The sequence below is a fragment of the Sinohyriopsis cumingii genome, chromosome 11, assembly GCF_028554795.1.
Source record: "Sinohyriopsis cumingii isolate HCF-2022 chromosome 11, ASM2855479v2, whole genome shotgun sequence".
NCBI classification, from domain to species: Eukaryota; Metazoa; Mollusca; class Bivalvia; order Unionida; family Unionidae; genus Sinohyriopsis; species Sinohyriopsis cumingii.
The window spans coordinates 104,302,410-104,315,752 of record NC_142971.1 but is presented as its reverse complement, the minus strand read 5'-3'; the positions used below and the strand labels follow the sequence as shown (position 1 = coordinate 104,315,752).

The following is a 13,343-nucleotide window of genomic DNA, read 5'->3' as shown; positions in this document are numbered from 1 at the left end:
TATTGTGGTTTTTTTATACTTTACTTTATCAGTTTGCTAAATTATTCCCACATCAATTGGTAGTTAATTTATAGTAATTCGTTGTGATTGAAGGTTTTAGTAAAGTGTTAAGATTGTACAGGGAAGACATTTTGTCCAGGAAAAATGAATAACTGAGTGTGTTAGTCTTTACCAAACTTCTTTCAATGAAATTTAAAAAAGTGTAAATGACTTCATTATTAAAAATTAGCATCTACTTAATCTTATTGCCTTTTTTCTTGCATAATATATCGTAGATCAGTTTGCAAACTTTTGCATTATATTTGTTTTTCAACGTTTTTCAGTCAAGTTTGAACCAACTTCTAAATTTTGAATAACGTCTTCTTATTTACTATTGTGATGTCTACTTTGTGCAAAATCGAAAAGATAATTGCATAGACATCTATATATCCATAACCGGATACTGCGGAACCCTTGTAAACACAGTAACAGGATCAATCGCGAACATCGGGGTAGGACTTTTGTCCTCACGTGGGGTAGGCATTAGCGCCATCGGAGTAAGATCACAACTAACAGTGTTGTAGCAAGTGTAATTTGGGTCTATAGTTAAGTGACATTAGGCAGGTAAATTCTGGTACACTGGACACCTGAAATGTAATGTTACCATTGGGGAAAAGGGACCAAAATTCAAGATGATTTTACAAAAATGAGTCTAAATTATGTCTCATGATATATATAATAACAGAAAAGTGTCAAAGACAGGTTTTGTAAAATTTAACAAATATTTTGTTTGCCTTGAATACACAGTGAAAATGGAAAAAAAAGAATTACGGTATTGCCAATTAGATCCATAAATAATCCAAGAATTAAAGACACAAGTCCTAGTACTTTAAAGTCCTGAATAAAATTTAGTAAAGGTCTAGAAAAAAATCCCAAAACTGAAGTGTATGACGTGTCTGTGGTAGCTATTAAAGTGTTGATATGTCAACAGTCTTTTGTTGAATCACAGAAATATAGTTCCAGGTTCGAATATGATATACATTCCAGTGAATGTCTCTATTCAAGAATTTTATAAGAGCAGTTTTGTATTTCCAGAGAAAATAATCACTTGAATTCAATAATTTGAAGAAAATAAAATTTAGCCCAACTGGTCACAACATAATACGACTTGAAGGTGCTAGATGTTAAAGCACGAATGACCAAGCAAGTCTTCACAACTATACGATTATATAGTTCTCTACTTGACCTTAGGTCACAATTTGATTTTCTATAAATAAAAAACCCATTACCTAATGGAAAATAACACACACACACACACACACACTATATATATGTATATATAACTTACAAAAATCCAAAGCAGACTAGTAGCACAAGAACAGGGAGAATATCTTAATTGAAATCGGTTGAGTAGATGATAAGCATAATATTATGAACGTTTTAATCGTATGAAAGTGATGAATGACTGAGAACTCTTTGAACTGGCAGATATCAAATATTGTTTTTGTTCGGTTTTGATAACCATTGTGGTGATTCGGAAACATAAATCTGCAGGATTTGTAAGACTGACTTGTGCTACTTCTGGATGAAGACGATGGAGATTGTTACTCATCACAACTCAGAAATGCCAACTCCTATATAAAAAAAAGTTAAATCGATAATTACAAGGCAATTTTAGAAGATAAATATTTTGAAGTTTTCCCATCATTTAAAACCAGAATATTAGAAAATGTCATATATTAAAGCCTAGACGTTTGACAAAGTGTGCAAGATTTAAGGAATGTAATATATGTGCTGATATTTTACAGGTAGCTGAATGGGTGGGTGATAAATTATTAATAAAATTCTGCTGACAGTAGTATATTTTTTCTATATCTAGTTTCCAGGCTTAAAAATCTTAAATCAACAGGCTTTATTTGTCATTGAACTAACTCTGAGTTTTCGATGGCTATTTACCACTACTAACACCGTTAGACATGTCATCCTATACAATGACGTGCAGTGCTAGACCACTCTAAATTATTTTAAACCAAAAGGAGTGTAGCGGTAAACTGGGTTATCATTCTTTATGGTTTTTAGTAAAGCACGTACAGGATTTGTATTCAGTATGGGCCCACATTATCTTTATTTAACGAGTCTAAATTATGTCTCATGATGAAATAGTAGTAGTAGTAGTAGTAGTAGTAGTAGTAGTGGTGGTTGTGGCATTTTACGGTATATCAGCACAGTAGTGACGATAATTCGATAAAAGTACACATTAAGATACCTTTAGAAACACAAACCATTCCAATCAATGGAAATATGAAGTTCAAGAGAAAATATAAACACAAAATGTATATGAAATAAAAACAAAGGTAGAAAATTTGAGATCCTTAAAAATATCCTATCATGTTATGTCATACTGGACGAACATGAATATATATCACATGGTTTCATTTTAGAGTTGACAGACCTCATCATAAACTCGAGCTTTATCATTGTTAGCAGTCTATCTTGTCTATCAGAGCACTGGCCTAGTATTATCTGATTCGTGCGACTTTGATCCGGCCAACCAAAATACTTTTACATTTAATAGGTAAGAAATACGCTTAGAATTAAAACAAATCTATAAACGTTTGATGGAAGCCATCTCATAGGTCTGCACATTTCTATTCTCCCCCACCCTTGGTCTGTGCAACTCCTAGGATGCATGCAGGATATGAAACCTTCCAAAGATATATGTTCCGACATCATACTACATCTTGTTTCCACCATAAATCGGTATAGAGTCCAGATTATACGGAGGACCTACTGACGGAAACATGAATGGACGAATACTCAAACATAATACATGCCTTGATAATCTGTGAATACAATTAAAACCGAGAACTTATTTTTGAAAATTGTATATTTTCTGCGAATCTGCGAATGTTCATCGCACATCCGCATATTATCTGTTCAGTACATGAAATCGTCCAGAATTCAATGTGTGCGCCTATTATGAGAAAGAGGGTTTGCTTTATATCATAACTTGAAATAGACAACATTAAAGAAAGCATAGAGATTTCCATTGGTTTTTTTAATGGGTTACAATGACATTATTTTGTATTATGTTTATTGATGCACGGTGATTACATGTTAGTTCATTGTTTGCGCTCCTTTTCATCGTATTGCATTAAAATGAGCTATTAACAGTTGTTAAGCCAAGATGATTACCCAAGCCAATGCAAGTATGTTGCCAATATTCAGTAGCCATCAAATATATTCAAGATGTTCTGTTTTCCAAATAGGCAGTGTTTAACGTCATGCATAAAATAACAACTATGAGTTGTTCAGTATCGAACCCAATATGACTATAGCGGGATGCTAAATGTTCCTGGGGGAAGGAATTAGTGTCGTATCCTCCAGGCGTTTATGTGCTCAAGGAGCACTGCTAATTTGCTAATTTAGCCGTCAGGTCGTAGGACTATATGTCTCTAACGACCTGAATTAAGGGCTTTCATGAGTGAGAATGGGCCCAACACACACTCATGTTAACAACGAGTTGATTTCCGTATTTTCTGTACTAGGTGTCGACACAAGCGGTATGTAACGCCCGTTGCGATTGGTCGCAACGATGACGTCAAATCGGGATACCTAGCTTTAGGCGGGTGGAAATTGTTCCACATCTCCGCCGTTATACGATGTCCGAGAGAGGCAAGAAAGCAAGGAACTCGGCAAGCCAGCCATGGATGTCGTGCACTCCAAAGAACGTCAGTCCGTACTGAGTCAAATTTAGTCTTGTTGTAATAATGGACAATAAAAAAAATGCCAATAATGTTTTAGCCACCTGGGTAATTGGGTCAAATTAAAACAAGTTGTAAAATTTTCCTACGTCCTAACAATCGTAAAAATTATAGGACATAGTGTACGTTGTAGATGCCCTACAATTTTTTTTTATAACTAATATGTCTGAGCGACATATCAACAGTTTGGTCTCTGTTATGTCATAAAAGGTTTGAACTTTGAACTGGTGGATTGACGGATCAAGTTAGTACACATAATAGTTTTATCGAAACGGGATACCAAGCCAAAATGGTTCCCTGGATAAGAGTCAGTATTGGCAGCCCTTAGAAGGGCTTTTTTTAGCAGAAGTTCCCCGTTTTTCTTCTGCTTCTTTACATTTCTCCACAGTCCTTTTTCCTCTCAGGTAATTTCGGGGAAATGGTAGCTGTGTAGCGTAAAATTGTAGTTAGCTGCTTCTACTAGCTGCTAGACTGGGTAGTTCTTGTTTGCCTCTTGACAGAGTTGTGTAAGGATTCTGACACCATAGTGCCACTCGCTATTCATTTATTTGTGCTTTATTTTTTCTTATCTTAATTCGAATACAGTTACAGAACGTCAACAAATTCCGACTTTCATCTTCAACATTAGTTTGTAGAGAATATATTCAGCCCTCAGATAACCACAGATTGAACATCTGCATTGTGGGAGGTGCTTAGCAAAATGTTACCGTAGCAGCGAATAAGTTTCTTCTGGTTACGATGACGTCAGGTAATTGACGTCACGTTGTTACATAGACCGCCATTTTCAACTGCGAAGTGTAAAAGTGATTGTGAAATCGAAGGCACTATTTTCGAGAAAAGTGACTTTGAAGTATTTCTAATAAACATCATGGACAGCAGACACTTTCAAGGTAACGTAATCATAGCGTTTGAATAACTAGTGTTGATGAGTTTCGATTTTATTAAAGGCTTCACTATTTGTGTCCAATACTCCATACCGCTCCCGTCTTCTCCTCAGTTATTGTACAAATTCACTAAGATCTGTGGACGGCAAACAAAACAGGAACTTAAAACAATTCTATAATGTACCATGTGAAGCTAGACGATTCTAAGATATGAGAAAACTGCAGGATTAAAGCTGAAATATATGTTTTTGCTAATATTTCACGAGCCACCCCACCCCACCCCCCACAAAAGAAAAGAAAAAAGCAGACACTGCTAATGCTATGCACAACTATGGCCATCGAACGTTTGTTATGTGCATGGTAAGGATATTTTCTTGACCAGTCGACTATATTTTAATCATGTTAATAACGAAATATTGGAGAGAGAGAAGAGAGAGAGAGAGAGAGAGAGAGAGAGAGAGAGAGAGAGAGAGAATCAAACGTTACTCTTATTTCCTTATTGCAGGTTTTTATGAGAAGGATAACTTCGATGTTGGGGATAGCAGAGCTTCTATCCTCAACAGTAAATACTTTCGGTACGACTTCCAGGAAAAGGATCTTGACTATAGCTGGATCCCACTCTACTACTCCTTTGTGGAACCCTGGGATTATGAAACCCACCTAAAACCGGCCAACTTTAAATCTGTGTCAAACGATACAACGGTACAGTTTTACTCATTCGTCTTCTCTTTCCTAGTCCACTATTTATGCAGACCTTGAAGCCCTGTTAACATGTATATGTAATGTCATAATAATTCTAACCTATAGAAAATGTAGACTTCAAATGTTGAGATATGGATGAATGTGGTTTTTAATGTCAACAACAATTTTAATAGGCCGATAAATCAGAACCACCCACCCCCGTGATAATATTGATTTCGGTTTATCGTCCATCAGTATCAACACACATTTGGTGGGTTGATTAATCGGACTATGAACAGTCCATATTAGATGCATTTAAATAACAATATAAAAATTGCTAACATATTTAAATGCACATTTAATATTCTTAACAATTTAGGTAACACAATAAAAAATAAATGGATAATAATAATAATAATAATAATAATACATTTCCCATTAGATTTTACTGTCCTTCACTGCTTTCCATTCAACAATAAATTTACACATTATATCAGATAATCTATTGTCTGGATGATACACTTTCTTAAATAATCGGATCTGTTCAGTTGAAATTGATACGTTAAGTAATTACACTGACGGCTATAAATATAAAACAATAATACATTTCCTTTGCACATTCTCTCTGTCCATGCAATCGTCAGGTTCAAAAAATGTTTTCACCTTTCATTGCCCATCTGTTCTTTTTCGTTAATTTCATCACTTCAGCTGCATTATCTTTCTTCTGTTCTGTTCTAACTGTCGTCTCCTATTTTCAGTTTGTCAACACAGATGATAACGAGTCAGGTTTTAATGATGGTAAGTGTACATCATAGTTGTAACATCATGATGTAATTACACTTTCCAATCACTGATTAATTACTAAGGTCAATTAAAATGTGGACAATTCAATTAGTGTACAGGTTATGACATATTAGACGAGCCATTTCGATGGAAAAATGCTTATATGTTGATCCAAATATGAAAGTAGGAGGCAAGAAATTATTGTTTCGTCACTGTCTTTCTTCCCTTTTATCCCTTTCTTTATTTCTGTTCACTGTTTAAAAAAAACGGCAAGTTGGAAACTGGATTTTATTCTGCATGCTAATCTTGTTCTAAAGGTCGAATGACGATTTGAGATATCTAAATCTATTCAAGAGAAAACACGACCTCGTATAAAGGCGGGTGGTCAGGGATTAGATTTGAGCAAAGAATACCTCAGTGACATTACCCTTTGAAATTCTTGATACAGGCTTTGTAAGAAAGTATAAGAAAACCCGACGTGGCCACGCGGCTGGGAAAAGAAAGCGAATGCAAATGCTTAGATGCAGAGGGGAGAAACGTCTGAATGTTAACGCTGAAGTCACTGACCAACCGAATGCTAAACGAGCTAGGGTAGAAGAAGACAGAAATATATGGGAGGTAATACGTGTTTCGCTATTTCACACATGTGTTTATTGTGAATTCGTCTATTTTCGACGATATCATACATTTGGCAAAGGTGCCATTTTTATAGATACTTATAATCTTGGCTGGAACGAAAGTAATCTTTTCTTCATAAGTCGATCATTTGTCTTCTCGTTTCGTTGAGTCGTAATCTTCGTGGTATATTTCCATATCTGAGAGAGGGTATGGTGCATGGTTTGTACAGGCGAATTTTTCTCGGTGCAAATTTGGGAAAGAAGTTTACACGCCAATTGATTAGTAACTACATATCCTTAAGAGATAATGTATTCTCACCTATGCGACGGAGTAATCCACCTGATGTTGTAACCTTACTTTGTTATCTCAGTCTGTCTCAGTCATAGTGTCCACGCGATTGGAAGTACCTTTACAAGCAAGAAAAAACAACTGTGTTTGCATATATATATATATATATATATATATATATATATATATACACACACACACACACACACACGCACACACACATACTTCACTCATAAAGTAACTTATGGTCTCTCCAACTTTTGTACCTGATGACCTTTATATAAAGTTAGAGGCAACAATTGTAGGTGATTAATACTGTATGTGTTGAATCTGCTAACTATATTGCAAACATGCAGGGTCATTTTAAATTGAGAACTTTTCTTGGTGCCAACTCCAACATAGATTCTATTAATCACATAAATCTTCACGTGATTTATACGATGACGTCATAGAAACAAATCAAAGCATTGATGCGCTAGTCAAAACGCTATGCTGAGATAATGTGACGTAAGACAGCAATCATGTGATGAAAGACATATTCTCCACAGGTGGTCTGGACATGATAGGCACGACCATGCACATAGGAATGTGAGAAATAACGATAATATTTGACCGAGATCGTTCGGTTAGTTACGTATCTTAGGTCAATTGAAAATCAAGTTATAGATGAGAAACACTAAAAGTTTTCTTTACGTGTCTGTACACAAAGTCTGATATCCAGAACAACAGATTTTTCTTTCTTTAATTTTCACCTATCAAATTATATTCATCTTTTTATCCTTAAAAATGTTGTACACATGTAATATATCATTATTATCAGGTAATTCATTGCAAACAGTATATACATTTAAAGGTCATTGACATACAACTTTGAAAAATTGGCGAAATAAAAGTAATCACAAATGGGAAGAGAATCTACCAAATTGCTATTCCACCTCGGGAGAAAATCTGAATATTTTCAGGAAATCCACAGGTTTTGTCATTATGAAATCTGAAAGTTCGTTGAAAGACAACATTGACAAATTAGTAAAGTAAAAGTCATCCAAAAACAGAGAGAAATTGGTCAAAATTGATATTCTACTCGAGAGAAAAATTTCAGCATTTTTCTGGAAATCCATAGGGCTGTCATCCTGAAATAACGTAAACCTATTGTAAATCCACATTCCTCTGAAATCAGAGGAAACTTCCTTTAAATCAGTCAGAATATTCACTTAATTTTGGAAGTTGTGCGACAGTATTGGTGCCAACAGTCATAAGAATTCAAACTCTGTTACTATGAACATTAAGGATAATGTCCACCCAGAAAGGAACGATGGAAATGAAGGTTGAAACCAAAAGAAAAACAACTTTTGTTGTCCCTTATGATAGTTCAAAATCATTTCTTTCCAGATTGAGGAACACAACAACATGGCCGCCGTTTTGGGTAGTCTTAACGTTTTCCGTCAAATTGAGGCATCGGAAGAGGAAGTCTCTGACTGTAGGGACTGGGAGAAGAGAGGAAGAGGATTGTAGTCTATTGTTGACGTAATACTGAGTGAAAAACTCTTTGAGTACAAAACAATGACATTCAAGCTTCATGAAATAGACTGTCGTTTAATCACTCTACATCTTTTGACTGATTTACTGTAAATAATGATTGTTAGCCAAGGCTATGATGAGAGCAAATAAAAATGTTCCCTACTGCTTGCTGAATCAATTCTTTATATTGATAATTTACAAAGAAATAAAATATCAAATTGAGCACAAGTCATGTAATTCTCTCTCTCTCTCTCTCTCTCTCTCTCAGAACCGTTTTAAGGAGTTTGGGGGCCGTAGGCACAAACACTAACCTTAAATATAACCCGATTTCCGCCTCAATTTCTCAGTCTCAGAAACAGAGTATTGCATTGCATTTCCATGTGTATGTGTGTCATTTTGTTAAATTTATTAATATAATACTAAATTGCTAAATTGAATCAATTATTTATGTTGATAATTTACAAAGAAATAAAATATCAACTTGAGCACAAATCATGTAATTCTCTCTCTCTCTCTCTCAGCAAACTGCGTAGGCCTACTACGAGTGTAAAACAAATACAAGTTTAGTTAAACATACGCTAAAGTTGTTATCATTAATTAAATTGAAAGCGAGATTGTATTATTGTAATGAGTAAATATTTGCTGCTTACTTTGCTATACGTTGTCAGGAAATTCTCTTACAAACATCGTTTTCTTGTTTTGCTCTCAGCAAAGTCTCTGATAATATCATCGAAATTCAAAGACTCCAACACATCAGATTCTATGTTCATGACAGACAGGCAGTTTAGTCGTTCTTGGATGATACGGCTGCGAAGCTCGTCTTGATTAATTGAAGTTTTCAGAAAGAACGTTCACCGGTACAGTTTGTCACTATCACTGACATAAACATTCTTATTGCAATTTCAACGTTTGGAAACGTTGATTCCAGATTGTCATTCTTTATCATGGCATAGATTACTGACATAGATGGCACTGATGTTTTTGCACATGACACTGACATATAGTGTTTCAGGTGTACGCATCCTGAGATTGGCTCGTGTTGGTCAAGATCTTGAGGATAGAACTTTGCAAACTTTTCAGTGTATTCTGTTATTTGTTCAACATTCAAATGGTCCATCTTCATTAAGAATTTAAATCCGCTGCTGATTTCTTCATAAGCTTCTCTACGTTTGTTTAATTCAGTGATCAATGAGTCGATGATTGGCATGTAGGTTTTAATTCTAAATTTTGTGCTCGCATCCATAACAGTGTCAATTGCAGGACCTTCCAGAAATGTAATTCGCATATTTCTTTAAGTCATTCGTCTTTGGATGTCGTAGTACTCTGCGTTATGAGTTGCTGTTTTTTTTTTTGGCGCTGCGTTCATATTCTTCAAAATAATTATTGTCTCTAAGTGCATCAACATAAAGCTTCAGTGACTGAATCAGACTGACGGCGATTGACAAATACATGTCTGTTTTTGTAAAGTCTTGATTGTTTCGTTGAAACGCCCAAGGATATCATTCCAGAGAATGGTGAGGAATGCAATTTCCAACTTATCAATCTTTTAGCTTAGAGCTGTTGCTTCATAGGAAGCGTCTCTACGTTGGTCTTTGTCCTGTGCAATCCTATCAAGAGCTGCTTGAATTTCTTTGTACCCATCCAGAGTCTTCACAGCATCAGCATGAAGCGGACCATTGCGTATTTGATAAGCGTAAGCGTTTCACTACTTTGTGTGCATGTGTTAAAGATGTCACCAAGACATGCCAACGATGCGTTGATGCCACGATAAAGGCATATAGTTTTTTGAAGAAAGTCGAAGTAGGCTATGACTTGCGTACAACAGTCAACAGCCTACAAGCCAACTAAATTATGGGAATGGCCCGTTCACGGAACTTATACAGCTGGTTCGTTTATTCCTTTTATTCTAGCTTGCACACCTGAGTATTGACCAGACATGTTAGAAGCATTATCATAGGACTGTCTAAGGCAATCTGATTTTCTTGTATTGTTTTCTTCCAAAAGGTTCACGATGGTGTCCGCAAGATACACTGCTCCATGATCGCGGATACATACAAATCCTACGAACCGTTCCACTGATGATAACTCTTTCACATATCTCACGGTCAATGTCAACTGATCGGTGTGACTCGCATCCGGGGTGGAATCCACACTAAAAGAGAAATATTTTGCTTCTCTTAATTCTGAAAGGATTGAGCAGACATATTTGGTGCCCATCAATGCGATAAACCTTTCGCATATAGTTACCGATATATATGAGGGGTTATCTTTTCCAGCATTGCCGTATCTCTTCAAATGTCCACTGAGAAATTGATCGAATTTGTTAATTAATTTCAAGATTCCAAAATAATTTCCATTGTGATGTGAACCTAGAATCTGATTGTCACCTCTAAAAGACAAGCCCCTGGATGCCACAAACTTCACTACAGCAACAACCCGCTGTAGGACATCACGCCAATATTGCTGTTCCACTTTTAACTGCTTCATTGATTGTGTATCAACGTGACCAGCTTCTCTAACACGCTCACTGTAAATAAGCATGCACTTTCGATGACCCTCGCCATTTTCAAGTTCGCTGAGACGAGTGTCATTGCATTCTTCCAATCGTTAAATCCAGTTCTGCATAGAGCAGATTGATGACCCACGTAGCTGTAGAAAACAAGCGACTCACAAAGCAATACACGAGCTTCTGTGATGGAGAATAGAGTAGCCACTCACGACAAACTGATTCACCATTTCGCAATTTACGGCGGAAACAGGAATCAGTTAAGCAACGTCTCTGCAACTTATCTCCAGTTCCATACACGTGTCGAGTCATACTAAAATCAGACTCTTTATGCTGGCAACAAGCAGGACCTCTACGAATCCAATAAGATCGTAATTCCTCAGTGATTTGACTCCATAAGGCTGCATCTGTTGGATAGCCCGCCGAGCTGACACCTTATGGAATCTTTTCGACTGTTGGTGTTATGACAATATCTGAACTTTCAACGGGTAGACTATCATCTTGCACTTGCAGCGACACTAGCTGTTCATCTTTATCACAGACATTTTCATCAGTAGACGAGCAAGACGACTTAAGAGTATCATGCGTCTCAACAATGTCGGACTGTAATGATGATTGTGCTTTCTGACTTTGAAAAAAGACGATACTTTTGGATGTTTGGCCAACCTTTCCAATTCTACTGCTTCCTTCTTTCTCTTCGCAGCACCACTCATATAATTTCTATTCATTCTTGATGGGTTGTCTAATGGTTCGTTTAATACATCGTAGTTAGTAAAACTTGACAAATGGCAAATTGGTGATAACTGACAATCACAATCTAAATCTGCATAAAAGTCTCGTGTCTACAGGCTACTTTCAGTCATTATATTCAGATATACACCGGAGTCTGCCGAAAGATGCAATTTAACTTTAAGCCGAAACCGAGACTACACCGAAAGCAACAATTTGGTCACTTTCTGCACTGCTACCGAACCCGACACCGATTTTTTTTAGGGCCGCCGCGGGGACCCCTGCTGCTCGGGGCCCTAGGCACGTGTGCCTCGCGTGCATATGCCTTAAAACACCTCTCTCTCTCTCTCTCTCTCTCTCAGAAGAAGATTTAAATATTTATCGAAACGAAGTCTCAAGATTACATATTTTTCATATTCAAACCCGGATCTAGGCTAAATTGTTGATGTCTGATTGGTCCATGATTCAACGCTTGCCTTTGTGCATGAGACTGATTCTCATCCAATCAGAAACGATGCTGCAAATGTTAAGATCTTGAAGAATTATTGGCGTCAAATATCAGTATCAAACACAGGTACACAGGTAAGGGAATTGTATGGTGTCGTTGACAAATCTCTTTATTTCCACAACCTCTGTCGCTCTATCTATCTATCTATCTATCTATCTATCTATCTATCTATCTATCTATCTTCTTGCGCTCAACCTAGTGTAATGTTAATTTGATTTTGAATGTTTTAAGAAAATAAAATTATAGTATTTTGGTGTGGGTTTATTTATTCAATAATATATTAAAGATTACAAATTTATTGTACGTTCTAAATTCGCTCCGTATGTTACATAATTATGATTGAGTCAGCACGTCTGCCAATTTATTTGAGTCATTCTGCTTTGCGAATTTCTGAAAAGGTTCTTTGGTTTCTCGTCCGAATCTGGCTAACTAACTAATAGACTATCCTACTACTATAAGCCGAAAAAAAAACACAAGTTGTTGCTTTATTATTTTTATTACGACAACCAGTCGGCACACAATATATATTTTCGTGTAACAGAGACTTCGCCGTCATTTCTGTATACCTCCACTGTCTCACCAGTTGTACGCTGATGACACCCAAATATACAAATCTAGCCACCCAAATGGAGTTGATGCTACCATCCAAGGTGTAGATAGGTGCATTTCTGATGTGAAATCATGGATGACTTGTAACAAGCTGCAGATGAATGATGATAAAACTGAGGCCATTCTGATCACAAGACAAAGACTTTCTCATTCACATCCTTTACCTCAAACAATAAATAACAGCAACGCCAACATTAAATTCACACAATCAGTACGAAACCTAGTTGTTACTCTGGACAGTACTCTCACATTGCACCAACATGTCATGAACATATGGAAGGCTGCATATCTTGAGCTGAGACGCATCAGCTCAATTCGCAAATATCTTTCAGTTGATACCACTAAATCACTTGTGTGTTGATTAGTACTTTCAAGACTGGACTATTGTAACTCAGTTCTGTCTGGTTCATCTCAATATCTACTCCAGAAACTTAAAAAAGTTCAAAACACAGCTGCTCGGATCATACTTAGAGTAC

At 36.3% G+C, this 13,343-nt stretch overlaps 1 protein-coding gene across 1 annotated transcript; it reads left to right on the top strand.

The window, feature by feature from the left end:
* Positions 1-4,552: 4,552 nt before the first annotated feature.
* Positions 4,553-8,654, top strand: LOC149789197 (uncharacterized). The gene is made up of 5 exons (XM_089975834.1): positions 4,553-4,633; positions 5,133-5,329; positions 6,067-6,106; positions 6,540-6,709; positions 8,387-8,654. Exons 1-5 carry the CDS (start codon positions 4,612-4,614, stop codon positions 8,507-8,509), a joined length of 552 nt encoding a protein of 183 aa, XP_089831960.1. The 5' UTR covers positions 4,553-4,611; the 3' UTR covers positions 8,510-8,654.
* Positions 8,655-13,343: the final 4,689 nt, after the last annotated feature.